This window comes from Rutilus rutilus, assembly GCF_951802725.1.
Source record: "Rutilus rutilus genome assembly, chromosome: 24".
In the NCBI taxonomy this organism is placed as follows: domain Eukaryota; kingdom Metazoa; phylum Chordata; class Actinopteri; order Cypriniformes; family Leuciscidae; genus Rutilus; species Rutilus rutilus.
Window position 1 is genome coordinate 11,654,221 of NC_140228.1, and position 14,682 is coordinate 11,668,902.

The 14,682-nt window shown below is 39.1% G+C and overlaps 2 protein-coding genes across 4 annotated transcripts; one reads left to right on the plus strand and one right to left on the minus strand.

The window, feature by feature from the left end:
• Window positions 1-4,273: 4,273 nt before the first annotated feature.
• On the plus strand, window positions 4,274-5,654 carry crhb (corticotropin releasing hormone b). The gene is made up of 2 exons (XM_084399009.1): window positions 4,274-4,364; window positions 4,700-5,654. The coding sequence occupies exon 2, from the start codon at window positions 4,722-4,724 to the stop codon at window positions 5,208-5,210; it is 489 nt and encodes a 162-aa protein (XP_084255135.1). The 5' UTR covers window positions 4,274-4,364; window positions 4,700-4,721; the 3' UTR covers window positions 5,211-5,654.
• A 103-nt stretch (window positions 5,655-5,757) lies between these two features.
• trim55b (tripartite motif containing 55b) lies at window positions 5,758-12,654 on the minus strand. 3 transcript variants are annotated; one of them, XR_014626163.1, is made up of 9 exons: window positions 12,150-12,450; window positions 11,646-11,815; window positions 10,146-10,323; window positions 9,899-9,994; window positions 8,439-8,672; window positions 8,048-8,070; window positions 7,843-7,967; window positions 7,098-7,325; window positions 6,153-6,703 (listed from the first exon to the last, which is right to left on the minus strand). XR_014626163.1 is itself a non-coding variant. In XM_084399007.1 (8 exons), exons 1-8 carry the CDS (start codon window positions 12,267-12,269, stop codon window positions 7,183-7,185), a joined length of 1,089 nt encoding a protein of 362 aa, XP_084255133.1. In that variant the 5' UTR covers window positions 12,270-12,654; the 3' UTR covers window positions 5,758-7,182. The 3 variants fall into 3 exon arrangements, 2 of the variants coding, with proteins under 2 accessions (XP_084255133.1, XP_084255134.1); XM_084399007.1 differs by having other exon boundaries at window positions 5,758-7,325; window positions 12,150-12,654; XM_084399008.1 differs by having other exon boundaries at window positions 5,883-7,325; window positions 10,146-10,320; window positions 12,150-12,411.
• Between the last annotated feature and the right edge of the window lie 2,028 nt (window positions 12,655-14,682).

Sequence of the window (14,682 nt, forward strand, 5' to 3'; positions counted from 1 at the left end):
ACCTCCACTCCATTTATTATCCTAAATTAGATGCACCTGTTTGAGGTCGTTAGCTGCATAAAGACACCTGTCCACCCCATACAATCAGTAAGAATCCAACTACTAACATGGCCAAGACCAAAGAGCTGTCCAAAGACACTAGAGACAAAATTGTACACCTCCACAAGGCTGGAAAGGGCTACGGGGAAATTGCCAAGCAGCTTGGTGAAAAAAGGTCCACTGTTGGAGCAATCATTAGAAAATGGAAGAAGCTAAACATGACTGTCAATCTCCCTCGGACTGGGGCTCCATGCAAGATCTCACCTCGTGGGGTCTCAATGATCCTAAGAAAGGTGAGAAATCAGCCCAGAACTACACGGGAGGAGCTGGTCAATGACCTGAAAAGAGCTGGGACCACCGTTTCCAAGGTTACTGTTGGTGTACACTAAGACGTCATGGTTTGAAATCATGCATGGCACGGTAAGGTTCCCCTGCTTAAACCAGCACATGTCAAGGCCCGTCTTAACTTTGCCAATGACCATTTGGATGATCCAGAGGAGTCATGGGAGAAAGTCATGTGGTCAGATGAGACCAAAATAGAACTTTTTGGTCATAATTCCACTAAACGTGTTTGGAGGAAGAAGAATGATGAGTACCATCCCAAGAACACCATCCCTACTGTGAAGCATGGGGGTGGTAGCATCATGCTTTGGGGGTGTTTTTCTGCACATGGGACAGGGCGACTGCACTGTATTAAGGAGAGGATGACCGGGGCCGTGTATTGCGAGATTTTGGGGAACAACCTCCTTCCCTCAGTTAGAGCATTGAAGATGGGTCGAGGCTGGGTCTTCCAACATGACAATGACCCGAAGCACACAGCCAGGATAACCAAGGAGTGGCTCTGTAAGAAGCATATCAAGGTTCTGGCGTGGCCTAGCCAGTCTCCAGACCTAAACCCAATAGAGAATCTTTGGAGGGAGCTCAAACTCCGTGTTTCTCAGCGACAGCCCAGAAACCTGACTGATCTAGAGAAGATCTGTGTGGAGGAGTGGGCCAAAATCCCTCCTGCAGTGTGTGCAAACCTGGTGAAAAACTACAGGAAACGTTTGACCTCTGTAATTGCAAACAAAGGCTACTGTACCAAATATTAACATTGATTTTCTCAGGTGTTCAAATACTTATTTGCAGCTGTATCATACAAATAAATAGTTAAAAAATCATACATTGTGATTTCTGGATTTTTTTTTTTAGATTATGTCTCTCACAGTGGACATGCACCTACGATGACAATTTTAGACCCCTCCATGATTTCTAAGTGGGAGAACTTGCAAAATAGCAGGGTGTTCAAATACTTATTTTCTTCACTGTATATATATATATATATAAACAATATATTTTTTTTTTTTTGCAAAATATGCATAAAATACAAATATTTAAGTATTTTAAGAGCTTAGAGAGATTAACTTGATTACGCCATTGGCAGTGCTTAAAGGGGTCCTATTATGCTTTTCCACTTTAGTTAGTGTGTAATGTTGCTGTTTGAGTGTAAAAAAAAAAGATCTGCAAGGTGACAAAGCTCAAAGTCCACTCCAAAGGGAGACATTTTATTTCACAGAATCCCCTTTTCAAGGACTACAACGAACGGATCGTTTGGACGACAACGAGATTTTTCCCGATTTGATGAAGTCACAATGGTATTCGTTTAAATAATCCCCGCCCACGGAATACGAAAAAAAGGGGACGAGGTCTGGTTGAGCTGCATTAGAGAAGACAGTGTTGTCGCTATGTCAAAGAGACAGTTTTTTCCACAACATTTCTAAAACTCATTTGTTTGACCTTCCTAATGCTGACGAACTTAGAGTGGTTAAAATGTATTTTTAACACTGTTCCTGAACATTATTACCACAACGTTGATCTGTGCGCTGCACATTTTATGAAGAACAGCTTGTTCTCTGTTGTTTTTGTAAGCTCTCGCTTTTGTAAGACAAAATTACAAAAAAACACACCACTCTGAAATGTCCTGTGAAATCCGTGCTTGCAAAGCATGTGCATGAAATGTGTTCTGCACAGTCCTCTTGTACGGTAACATTGTCAGGGTCTGAATTGGGATTGAATTGGTTCGAAATTACTCTAGAGCAGAACTTGCAGTTATGGAGGGGCGGACATTTCCCAAACACAAATATGTGAAAAATAATGCGTTTTTTGAACAATCAAGTATGAAAACATATTCTAGTACACCCCAAAAACAAAATCAAGACTTTGTAAAAGGGCATAATAGGTCCCCTTTAATGAAAGTGGGTGGAGCTAAAGAGTTATTTTGGCATGTGTTGCTTTTTTCGACTCACTGATTGGTGTAATTTTCTGTAAACAGCATCATGGGTAATGTAGCTTTTCACTAGGAAATCTGCTGTTAAATACGATTATATAAGCCGATAATCTGAAACATCGCGGGTTGACGGCTTCAAAAGAAGAAAATATCATGGATCAACAGCCTCATAGCTGGAGTTTTAACTTCCGGAACCCGACTGTTCCACTCTATTTTAGACCTTGTTTTATCCTATCCATCCTATGCCTAATAATTACTTCTATTTTTGCCTGTTTCTTTAGTGGATAACCCACATGACTGGATGAAAGGACAAAGCATCAATGTGGAATTTCCATTCAAATCTATTGGGAAATAAGTAACCTCTGTTTCATTACACGTTAGCATGTATTGTCTAGAAGCTGATTGGGATGCCATCTGATTGGCATTCTGAAAGCAGGTGTGAAGGGGCTCGAGCCAAGTGTTCCATCTCCCAGCCTCCCTCATGGCCAGAGCAGAGAGAGGGGGGAGGACAGCACTTGACAGCAGTGACTGCGAGAGTGACGTGGTCCTGCCGCTGCGCATCTGTAATCGCTGGGACCCAAAGCTCTGTCTGTGCTGTCTGGATAAATGACACCCACTAGAACATTGCCCGAAGTCTCCAACAACTTAACAACCTGCGGTTTTGCGTGACGTATTTGATGATGATTTTAAGGAGGGAACAACCTGGACTGTGACCAAGGAATTGACTACTGCAGTTACACCACATTAAAATGCATCTTTGGTAATTAGAGATGAATAAGCAATTAAGCAGAGATCACAATGTGACCAAATATTCAAAACCAGTCAATGACCCACATTGGTCAAACACGCTGCATTTAAAGGGACAGTTCGCCCAAAAATGAAAATTTTGTCATCATTTATTCACCCTCAAGTTGTTCCAAACCTGTATGACAAAAAATATATATATTTTGAAGAATGTTGGTAACAAAACAGTTGATGAGCCCCATTGACTTTCATAGTATGGGGAAAAAATACTATGGAATAAAAATGGGGCCCATCAACTGTTTGGTTACAGACATTCTTCAAAATATCTTCTTTTGTGTTTCTTTAGCAGTAGAAAGAAATTCATTCAGGTTTGGAACAACTTGAAGGTGAGTAAATTATGACAGCATTTATATTTTTGGGTGAACTATCCCTTTAAGTAAAGATTATGGATTCATAACAGAAAATCATAAAAGTATTCAGTCCGAATTTTATCAATGTTTGTATTATTCAAGCCAGTTGACGTTGTTCTCGCGCACAGCAAATAGGCCAATTTGGCGCCAATTACAGTTAACCGTCTTAAGACGTTAAAATATATATATAAAAAAAGCTAAACACTTTTTTTGTAATATATTTGTGATATGTAAACCTGTAATAAAGTGATTAATGAAAACAATACTATGACGTACAAGTCGACGTACCATCCCATAGTGATCTTAACGTGAAGGGCTCGAGCAGCGAATTGTTGCCATGGTTACTTAGTCATTCGAACGGGACTTCTCTTCCCTAACATCTTTTTAGTGCATTCTGCTTTACTTGAAATCTAACTTAGGGAACTTGTGTTAAATAAACTGTACTTTTATGACTTTTGTCTTGACTTTCTTTGGGGGGCTTCAAGTTGAGCCTCATAATTCGAACAATGCATTTTATAGCCTACACATTTTTCAAGGTATAAAACTTGCAAAATATTTAGAGGACACCGTCTTACATTTCATTCATTAAAGAGGAGAAAAGATCAATATAAAGGATCCTAAATACCGTTGTTTTATGCATCTTCTTTCATACACATACACACACCTCGATGACTCATTCAAACCGAAAACTGTTCACTTACGTTCATTCAAGTCCGCTCTCTCTCTCCTCTGCGCAGACGCAAGCTACTAAATGCGTGACACTTGTCGCTGACCGTGCCTATATAAATGCAAACTCCAGCCTTCCTTTGAAGAAGTCCTAAAAGTAATTTGGTAGGCAACAACTGGGAGAGAGACGCACCTCGCAAAGTTCAAAAACCATCCAAGGATATACCAATTACGCACAGGTACGCAACATCTTTTTTAGAATAAGACAGCTCGTATCGAGGTAGCTTAAACCTTAGCAAATAACATGTTACACTGGTAATCTTTATTATAGTCAGTTTTGTATTGCTATGGATGCGTCTTCGTGTTTTGCGCACAATGAGGCACCCATCTATCCAACTTTAAGGCGCGCGTAAATGCCCAAGTGGACTTCAAAATATACAATTGTGCAATGTAAATGTTCAGTAAGGTCTCTAAAAAATATACATCTGTCATAAATTGAGCTTTGTCCCAGAGTGCGCAAAACAGTTTTTGAGAAGTTGAATTCGTGCGCATAATTGACTCACTTCTCCCACAGATTCTCCTCGCCACTTTTTGACATGAAGCTCAATTTTCTCGTCACCACCGTGGCTCTGCTCGTTGCCTTTCCACCACCGTATGAATGTAGAGCCATCGAAAGCAGCTCCAACCAGCCAGCCACGGACCCCGATGGAGAGCGACAATCCCCGCCGGTTTTGGCACGCTTAGGGGAGGAGTACTTCATCCGGCTCGGTAACAGAAACCAGAATTCTCCCCGATCCTCAGCCGACAGCTTCTCAAAGACATCCCAGTATTCCAAAAGAGCACTGCAGCTCCAGTTAACGCAGCGTCTGTTGGAGGGGAAAGTTGGAAACATCGGCCGTTTGGATGGCAATTACGCGCTCCGGGCGCTCGACTCAATGGAGAGAGAGCGCAGGTCGGAGGAGCCACCGATTTCCCTGGATCTGACCTTTCATCTGCTACGAGAAGTACTGGAGATGGCCAGAGCCGAGCAAATGGCCCAGCAAGCTCACAGCAACCGCAAAATGATGGAAATATTCGGGAAGTAACCACGAGCAAACCCATCAGCCAAAGATATTTTTACATTTAGCACAAACATGAATATTCTGTACCATAGTGCTGCTTTTCCATCATGATCTATTTATACCGGTGACTTATTTATTTGTAGATATTTCAACGAAGGCGAATAGAGTACAGTAGGTGTATATGAATCAAAGTGTTCAGAAGTGCAAAACTGTCATCACTCTCCATCAATGTTATTGTATAAGTGATCATTCAAAACTGTAGATGAAGAAAACGTTTGGGTTTCTTTAAAAAAAAAAGAAAAAAAAAACTATTTTCCAGTACTGCATTATTTTATCTGACAGACTTGAGTTTCATTGTAACATACAGTACATTGTTTAAGTTTGTTAATAAACTAATGAGCAACCATTAATTTTTGTTGTGCAAGAGAATGTCTTATATTTATATTTTTCAATAAAAATTTGAAAGCCAGTTTGACACCTCTTGTCTAGATTATTGACATGGAAAAAGTAATTAAATAATTAAAAAAATAAATCACCTTATATTTCACAATCACTACATGTACATATATTTATAAATACAATCATGTTGTCAATATAACTGCAAAGAACCATGATAAATCCTATTATGGCATTAATGATCAATGAATGAGTGAGATAATTGACATGTATCTTGTTGCTAATTAGGCTTTACCAGGTGAGAACAATTCTTCCTTCATATTTAATATTCCCCAAGAATTCAATCCATGATTTCAGTTACAATTAAAAGGGTAAATGTGACCATACAACACTAGAAGGTACATTTTTACCACCTACCTTCAGATAACCTTCTAATTAAAAACAGCTCAAAAACAAGTCATAAACACATAACCTCAGAGTATATTGCACATACTGTACACACTGAATTATTAATCAACATACTTGCTTGCAATATACTTAATTTTTCAAAAAGGACATTGAATTCTGTCTGGATTTGGCAGCATGTCTCCAAATAAAATTCACTTTATTTGGGCAAAATGTTACTGGACAACCAAAAAAACAGTAGCCATGCATATTATGAAAAAGTTGCAGTATAAACACTGGTGCTGACTGAAATGTTTCACACCAGACCAAATAACTGACGTGTGGTGACTCATTCTATCTATGCAGCAACTAGAAAAACCATGGGTGTAGAGTTTCACTGAACCACGTCCTAAATTTGATGGTTGAAGCACATCTATATCGATCAAAACTCAGATGCGAACTAAGAACATTTCAGTTCGCTTAAACCTCATGTTTTATGCAGCACCACAAAAGATCCATTCTTTGCCAGAGGTGGAATCCACACACGTTTTGGGGTTGTGCTCCCTGGGCCTCATTATGTTCGTTGTAGACGTTCTCTGTGTGAATCCAGCCACAGATGCACATCCTGTCACTGATCATCCTCCACTGGGCCAGAATATATGGATTACGCAATGTCCTGGCATCGTTATTTCAGCTCGACCACCGAGATGTGTGAACAACACTTGTTTACTCTTCGCCTGCAAAACCAGGGGAAGACAATCCTGTGAGCAATGAGATGTGGAGATTACTTTCACGCCTTGCTATGGATGTTCCTTCAAGTAGACCGGGCATCTACTGTATGTGTGATAAACCAATGCTTTCAGTCCAAATTGAACTGACTTGAATGTTGGTTTAAATTAAATATGTTACAAATGATCCCACTACACAAGGGTAACCCTTTTATTCGTCGTTGACATTAATATGAAATCCAGAACATTTATAGCAAATCATAACTCAAATACCACTGCTGCGCCAACGTGAACACTCCCTAAGCAGTAAACAACACCACAAATCTTGGAAGTCGTCTACATTTATATTTAGTCACGTGCTGACTTAAAGTAACTGAAACATAAACAAACACAAAAACAGTACCAGCATCTGAAATTCACTGGTCTGTGATTGTTGTGAAGAGGTCTCAAAAAGACCGTTGGATCAATACGTGTGTTGGCATGTGCAGTTAGGATGATGTGGCGGGTGTGCGTGCGCTCAGGGTTTGTAGGGGCGGTAGGGTTTCGTTCAACTGGGCCAGTGGATCGGCATCTCCCGAAGCTGGCTGCACATCATCCTCATCCTCCTCCTCTTCATCATCATCATCATCATCTGCAAAAGATGAGAGTATAAAGGGTCATTCACACAAAACACGTTTTTGCATTCCACTGTACTGCTTTTCCATTGATTTGCGTTTTGTTCAGCGTCTCTCGCATAAACTGTTCTAAAAATGCAGCGCTCAAGATAAAAGAAGTTCAAGTCGCATCTTTTTTAACCGCAAAAACACGTTCTAGCAGTTTAAATTGGAAAAGTTCCATTTCCTCAACCCATTCTCAAGTGTGAAGATACCATCAACCCCATACTGATGATCATCTACAGGACTGACAGTTTTTAGCTGGTGGATTTTGTATAAAATTGGCTTTCAGATCTGATTAATATACTGAAAAGCCAGGGAGGCTTTTGAACTGGTTGCCCATTGAGTTGCAATTTGAAAACATGCTTAGAGAGACTTCTAAATGGCACATGAAAACGTTTTTTTTTTCAAACAGTAATCAGTTCAACAAGCTAACTTGATTTAAACCCACATGTTGATAGTCAAAAGTTAATGAGCATTTTAGGCGAGCCGTACCTCTGGCGAAGTCGATATTGCGTAGGGCCATGCACTCTTTCTTGAAGCTCACAGAGTAAAGATCCATGTTCTCATAGCCACGCTCAACTCTCTCCAGGTGCGAGGTATTCGATGCCTCTGCAATTCTTGCAAACAAGAAACCAATTCAGGGGGATGTACAAAACGTGAAATACGCATTAATGTTGCAGAAAGGATCAACACTTACTTTTGAAAGAGGGGTTTGGAACTCTGAATGGCATGTATGAGAGAGAAAGAAGTTTATTTTACAACAAGATAACATAAAAAGTATGAATAAAATATATTGAATTTCTATAGGGTTCCCACTCATCAATTTTCATGATCTTGTTCATTGCTGGCATAGATTTGCATGCCATTCATAGATTTAAATAATTATGCTTAATAGTGTACGAATGCCTCCAATAAGACCCTTAAACAGACAGAACGATATTTTCACACTAGCTTAGGGGAAGGTTTTTTCTCTAAACATTTACAAATATTTTAGAGCAAGTAAACCTAGGAAATAGTACATTTCTCATTTCCATGAATTTTCTATGCTTTAAAAAATGTGTACGTTTCTATAATCCATCTTAAAGGACCTGTAAGAAAACAGCCATCTCAGGTTCTTCCAGTGTCTGTGTTCCTGTCTCCATGATTTTGGTCATGGTCTCCAGATGATCTCCATACTTCCTTATGAGGCCACGTATGTAATTCAGTTTCTCTTCCTGTTCAGCGTTCACTTTCAGGTTCATCTCTCTCTTCCTGTCCTCCAGGATAGCGTACAAGTGGTCAAACTTTTCACACACATTGGACTTCTGTCGCCTGCCATTTTCCTGTAAATATACAAATAATATACAGGTAAATATGAATACATTCGTATTTATAAATGTACAGTATATAAAAGATCAAAGTATATGTATATTATGTACATTTTATACTTCAAAGAATCCTGAAAAAGGGTATCATGGTTTCCACAAAAATATTAAGCAGTACAACTGTTTTCAACATTGATATTAATAAGAATGTTTCTTGAGCAACAAACCAGCATATTAGAATGATTTCTGAAGGATCATGTGACACTGAAGACTGCAGTAATGATGCTGAAAATGCAGCTTTGCCATCACAGGAATAAATTACTTAGAAACCAGTAATAACTAATAATATTTAACAATATAACTTTTTTTTTTTTTTTTTAAATAAATCCAGCCATGGTAAGCATAAGAGACTTCTTTCAAAATCATTTCATAATCTTACCAACCACTTTTGAGCGGTAGTGTATATAATGTATCTATATGTAATCAGTCCTACTCAACCCGCTCCGAGTGGGATTCGAACCGGCGTCTTCAGAGTGGGAGGGCTAACAAGGACGCTAAAGACTGTTCGCGCGCTTCTTGAGGCCAGGGGAGTGAGGTTTACTCGCACAGACCTTACTGGCCTACATCCGTTACATTCACCCCCCTAAATCTCACTCCCATCCGGGTCACGGCACCAAATGTAACCAGTCCTGTTCGACCCGCTCCGAGCGAGATTCAAACCGGGGTCTCTGGCGTGCCTTGTGAGGCTAGGGGAGTGAGGTTTACCCACACAGCTCTTACTGGCCTCTGTCTGTTACATATAGCATAATCTGTGCATATAATTTTACTGAAGAACGTCACTTCATGGATACTATTTGGTGATTGGAACACACCTTCAATGTAACTATGGCTCACCATAGTTTTTTAAAGATTAAGGTTTGAAACTTTCACTTTACAAATCAATAGTTTGACTACCTGTTCTTTCCTTCGACCGCATCTAACCCTCAACCTTGCTCACAATGACTTTCTGTCAGAGGAGCCATATGCTCAACAGAGACGGCTCATTTCTGCTTGCTTGTCAATCATGGAGCCTCTGTGAACGCAACTGTGAGGTCTGGAGAGAATCCAGCTTCCCGCCTGCCTGCTCGTCCATGCCAGAGCGCGTGCATCTTTTGTCAGAGGAAGCGTTCTTACGTTCCTCATCAATAATCCTGTTCTTATGCCAGGCTTTAGGGAGGGAGAAGCCCCCACACAGGGTGACTAACCTCTATGGTTCTGCAGGTCTCCTCCAACTGACTGATGATGCCTTGGATTCTGTCATTATTGCCCACCATCATTGATATTCCATCCGTGAGCTCTGTCTGGAGATGAGGACGTGGGTAAGCATATTAACACACACACTGTAAAAATATATGCTGCGCAGACAAACGCATGCACGCTGATGCAAACTCTGGCGTACTTATGCAGACAATCATAAATATTAATATGCCCCGAAAGCGCTAGATTTTTTACCTTTTGCGTCTGGTAAATACTGTTAAGAGGGGCCACTTCACAGTCCTTATGGGAGCCGAACACTTTACACATTGAACAAGTGGGGACGCTGCAGGTCAGACAGTATATGTTGATTTTCTCGTCCTCATGGATCTCGCACATCGGCTGGTCATCCTTCCTCTCAGGAGACGGTCTGCTGCTGTGGAGAATTACAGATCCATGAGTATCAATGTCTTGCTGTCAATGTCAATGAACAAACACACATGTTCAATTCAAGTCAGACTTTTACTTTTCAAAGGTTCGAAACCTCTCGGCTTTGCCTCAGATGAGGACAGGAGTTCAAAACAACGCTTACTGAAATAACTAGGGTTCACAAGGCCATATTGAAGGTCTGTGATGTGTGTCAGTATGCCTTGCCTAGGAGACTAAACACTGAGTGGTGGAACTAAAAATAAGTTTCCTGCCAGCTGACCGTCATCCTTAGTCTTCTGACCTGTCTGACTCACAGGTCTTCGGAGTCACATGGACACAGAGGAATCTGTCTGTACACACTGACAGACACTGACTGAATTATAAAGCTTTAAAAGACAAACCTCTCATCCAAAACAAGCTATTTTTGAATTCATAAAGTGAAACGCTTAAGTGCTATGCAAAGTGACGGGGCGGTAGAGAACTTAATAGTTCAACCCCGGGGAATTTCATTCTTAAAAGCATGTCTGCTCTTATTTTGAGTTTCTTCAGGTTTCTTAATTTCAATGCACTTTATAAAAGGATAAAGGATTCTTACACTGTAACCTGCAATTATAACTTTAAACAGCTGTTTTAAAATCAAAAAAGTTTTTTGCTGGTATAAATTAATATATTTAGGTTTTTCAGTATATCTCAACAAAAGAGGTAACTATGAAAGCCCATTTCCACCACATAAGAGAAAAAAATCATTCTGTAGTAATTCATGATTATGACAAGAAAGGTAATAATTATTACATAAGTCTAAATGAATTATGAGATAAGAAGTCAAAATCCTGACTTTTTAATGTCCTAATTTCACTGTTTTAATGTCATAATTATGACTTTAATGTCAATTTCAACTTTTTGTCTCATAATTATGACTTTTTGGCTCGATTTCACAGACAGGGTTTAGATTAAGCCAGGATTAGGCCTTAGTTCAATTAGGACAAGTAGCTTTTACAATCGTGCCTTCGAAAAAAACATTACTGATGTGCATCTTGAGACAAAACAATGTCACTGCCATATTTTAAGATATGCCAGTGCAAGTTGCTTTCAGTTAAAACAGCCCAAACATGAATTTTAGCCTGGGACTAGCTTAAGCCTTATCTGTGAAACCGAGTGTTTGTGTCACTATGATTTATTTACCAAACTGAAAATGACCCGTGGTTCAAGAGTCATTTGTGCACTCTGTAACGATTCAACCTACTTCATTCTGTATTACACAAGGGATCTTGTTAAACCACATGGACATCCTATTAGAGCTTCCTGAGGTGTCCGTTTCCCAGATCTAACCTGATGTACTCCTGTTTGTACATGTCAATGATGTTTTCCACCAAAAGGTTTCTCTGCAGACCGTAGACACCATGGCGGTCCAGCACAACTTCATGCCTGCAGGATGGACACCTGAAACGGCCCCCGGATGTCACGGAGCCTCCTCTGGTGGGAAGGTATGGATTTGAGGACTGTATGGGGAGTGTGTAAAGAACAGCAAATGTGACTGTTTATTTACAAATATTCATATATTTTAGCTTTCTGTGTAAGGTACATCCCAAAAAAGCCAATTTGTTTTAAAATAAGTGAATGAGCCGTAGCAACACTCCGATAACCAATGATAAAACCACAGTAATATAAATTATAATACAAATCATAGTTAATATTTTAAAATGTTCAAAATAATTTATGAAAACATCCACAACGTTAAAACAATGTATTACTTTTTTTTTTAAATATGGGATATCAATGTTTGTGTAATAAGGCTAAATGATGTTGAGAAACAAAAAAATATTGAAACTGTACCTGGAAAATGTCATTAGCACATTTCCGGCAGAGATTGTGTTGACAAGGGAGAATCACAACCGGTTTCGTGAACATTTCCAGACAAATGGGACAGATAAGTTGCTTCTCCAAGCTGTCCATCCTGATTTGACGAGCAACGGCACCACTGAAGTTGAGAATGAGACTGTTGTTGATCGAGGAAACTAAATTGTCCCAATTCTTGTGAACGGGGTGAACTCAGGCCCTCGCCATTGCCCAACCGCCTGTCTGTACCCTCTATAATGAGGCTTGGCATTCCCCCACGCCAGGGCCCACTATCAGCGAGCGCTGTTTTTAGAAAGCCGCACGTCAGAGGATGCCATGTTTACTTGCCCATATATGAAAATGATACTGTTGACTGTTGCATCTCTTATTAAACGTAACAAACACAGGGAATTCATAGAAACATCGAATTTAAACATATTTAATGCGTAAAACAAAAACAAAAACATAATTAAACCTAAATATAAATTAAATGTTTGTACTGGAATGCTAATAGGATATGACAGACTTGTAATGAAAACACACGATTCAATGAATCACGAAGTAGTAGCCTATGCAAGTGCCAAGAAAAAAAAAAACGCTTTAAAAAACATTTAAACGTTTTTTTTTTTTTTTTAAACGTTGTTATAGACTTTACAATATACCTTTGGCTTTTAACACAATTCAGGTAAGAGAATATAACAGTACAATAATGGCAACGCTGTTAGAAAAAGGTCTGGAGAATGCGGGCATCGATCCCGCTACCTCTCGCATGCTAAGCGAGCGCTCTACCATTTGAGCTAATTCCCCATATGGACTAGCTTCACTGCTAGGTCTAAGAAAATGACGAAACTGTTTACCGAGTTTACTTGACAGATTACTTCTGCTATTTCATATGTGGAATTGTTGTAATAGTTTACCATCATCATGTATCAATGTATCTCAATTTTGCACTTTTGTGAAAGTATTTGTAAGCTAATGTTGAACATTTGGTTACATTATTTTTGCCTTTCAGTTTTGTTAGATGAAACGACGCGGTTGTTGTTTCTAACGAAAATAATCTGTTGATAATTCAATGGATAATTCAATATAATTTATCTCCTTTTTAGTCTAGAAATTACACATTGGAAAATTAACGGCGCAAACCATTATTTTCTGGGCTTCTTTTACAGAAATGTACATTTGAGTTGATTAACTGATTATCAGTTAAAAAGATCTAATTTTCAATATCTATCGTAGCCAGAATAGAGTATCTGGGTGTGCACAAGAAAAACTGGGTGTAATATAATATTCTGAAGCAATAATCTCATCAGTATTCAGTCAGCTTTGACATATTTAAATCTGCATATTTATGCTATTTTAACCTTTATAAAGGGCATTTTCCCCTGATCGTTTTAAATATTAAATTTAATCAATAAATTAATTAAAATAAGACACTACATGGCTGTTACCAGTGATGTAGTGGTGCTTGGAGAAGTGGGTATACTCTTAATTTATGCCCCCAATATTTTTTGAAGTGTCCCAACAAAGGATGAACGCTCTGTGTTATAAACAGTGACATGTAAGACTCGTCTTGCATATTAGTTCACCCCCAAATGAGCCAGTAGTATTTGCACATTATCACTTAACTTTTGCAGCTTGACTTTAAGGAGAAAGGATCATTATGAAATTAATATTAGCCACAGAAGAGGTGCTGTTTTTGCTATTAATACTGGCCCACAGACTAGGAAGAGACAACTAAATAATTATGAATTTTGAGTGACTGTTCCTTAGTCAATCCACACATGAAAATTGGACAACCATTCAAGCCATCACTGCATCACTGTCTTTACTGGGTGCAGGGCCGTACACACTACAAAATGGGAATGCAGAATGTTTACGCTTATTGTTGACAATAATACACAATCATATATTCGAAACGGGAATGGCCTTAAATAAGAAATGATTCAAGGTTTAGGCCTATTTTGCATAGATGTTACATTTCAAACAAATGCCAATGCAATCCTTCTGTGTCCAGAGGCATATGAGCAATTAGTATGAGCATCAAAGATCAGTTTCAGCTTTTTCTTTCCTAAATTAATCAATGTTTTTGGACTAATCTGTTCATTTAATCATGGTTCAATTGCTCACTCATAAAGACAGTCACTTGTCGCCACCTTCTGGCTAAATGATGCAAGTTGCGCAGACAGAGACAAGCGCAGTGATACAAACAGTGAAAAGTCCTAGTGCTGATGGGGAAATATTCGAACACATTCGAGGTAACGTTATACAAATATATTTATACAATAATAATGGCAATATATTTAATAGGGTGCTTGTGTTGTTAAATTGAGCTTACAGTTTCCACTGTCTTTGATCAAACTGATTATTTCTGTCGGTCATTTAAAACTTCGATCGAAAAACAGCTGTTTAGTTTAGCTAGGCTACTTGCATCTTATCTCGCACTGTAATGACCGTAAACTGAAGCGTGAAGCGTCGCTTTGGGATTCGCGCTCGGCTCGCGCTTCTGTGAACATAAATCCCGCTTGCTTTG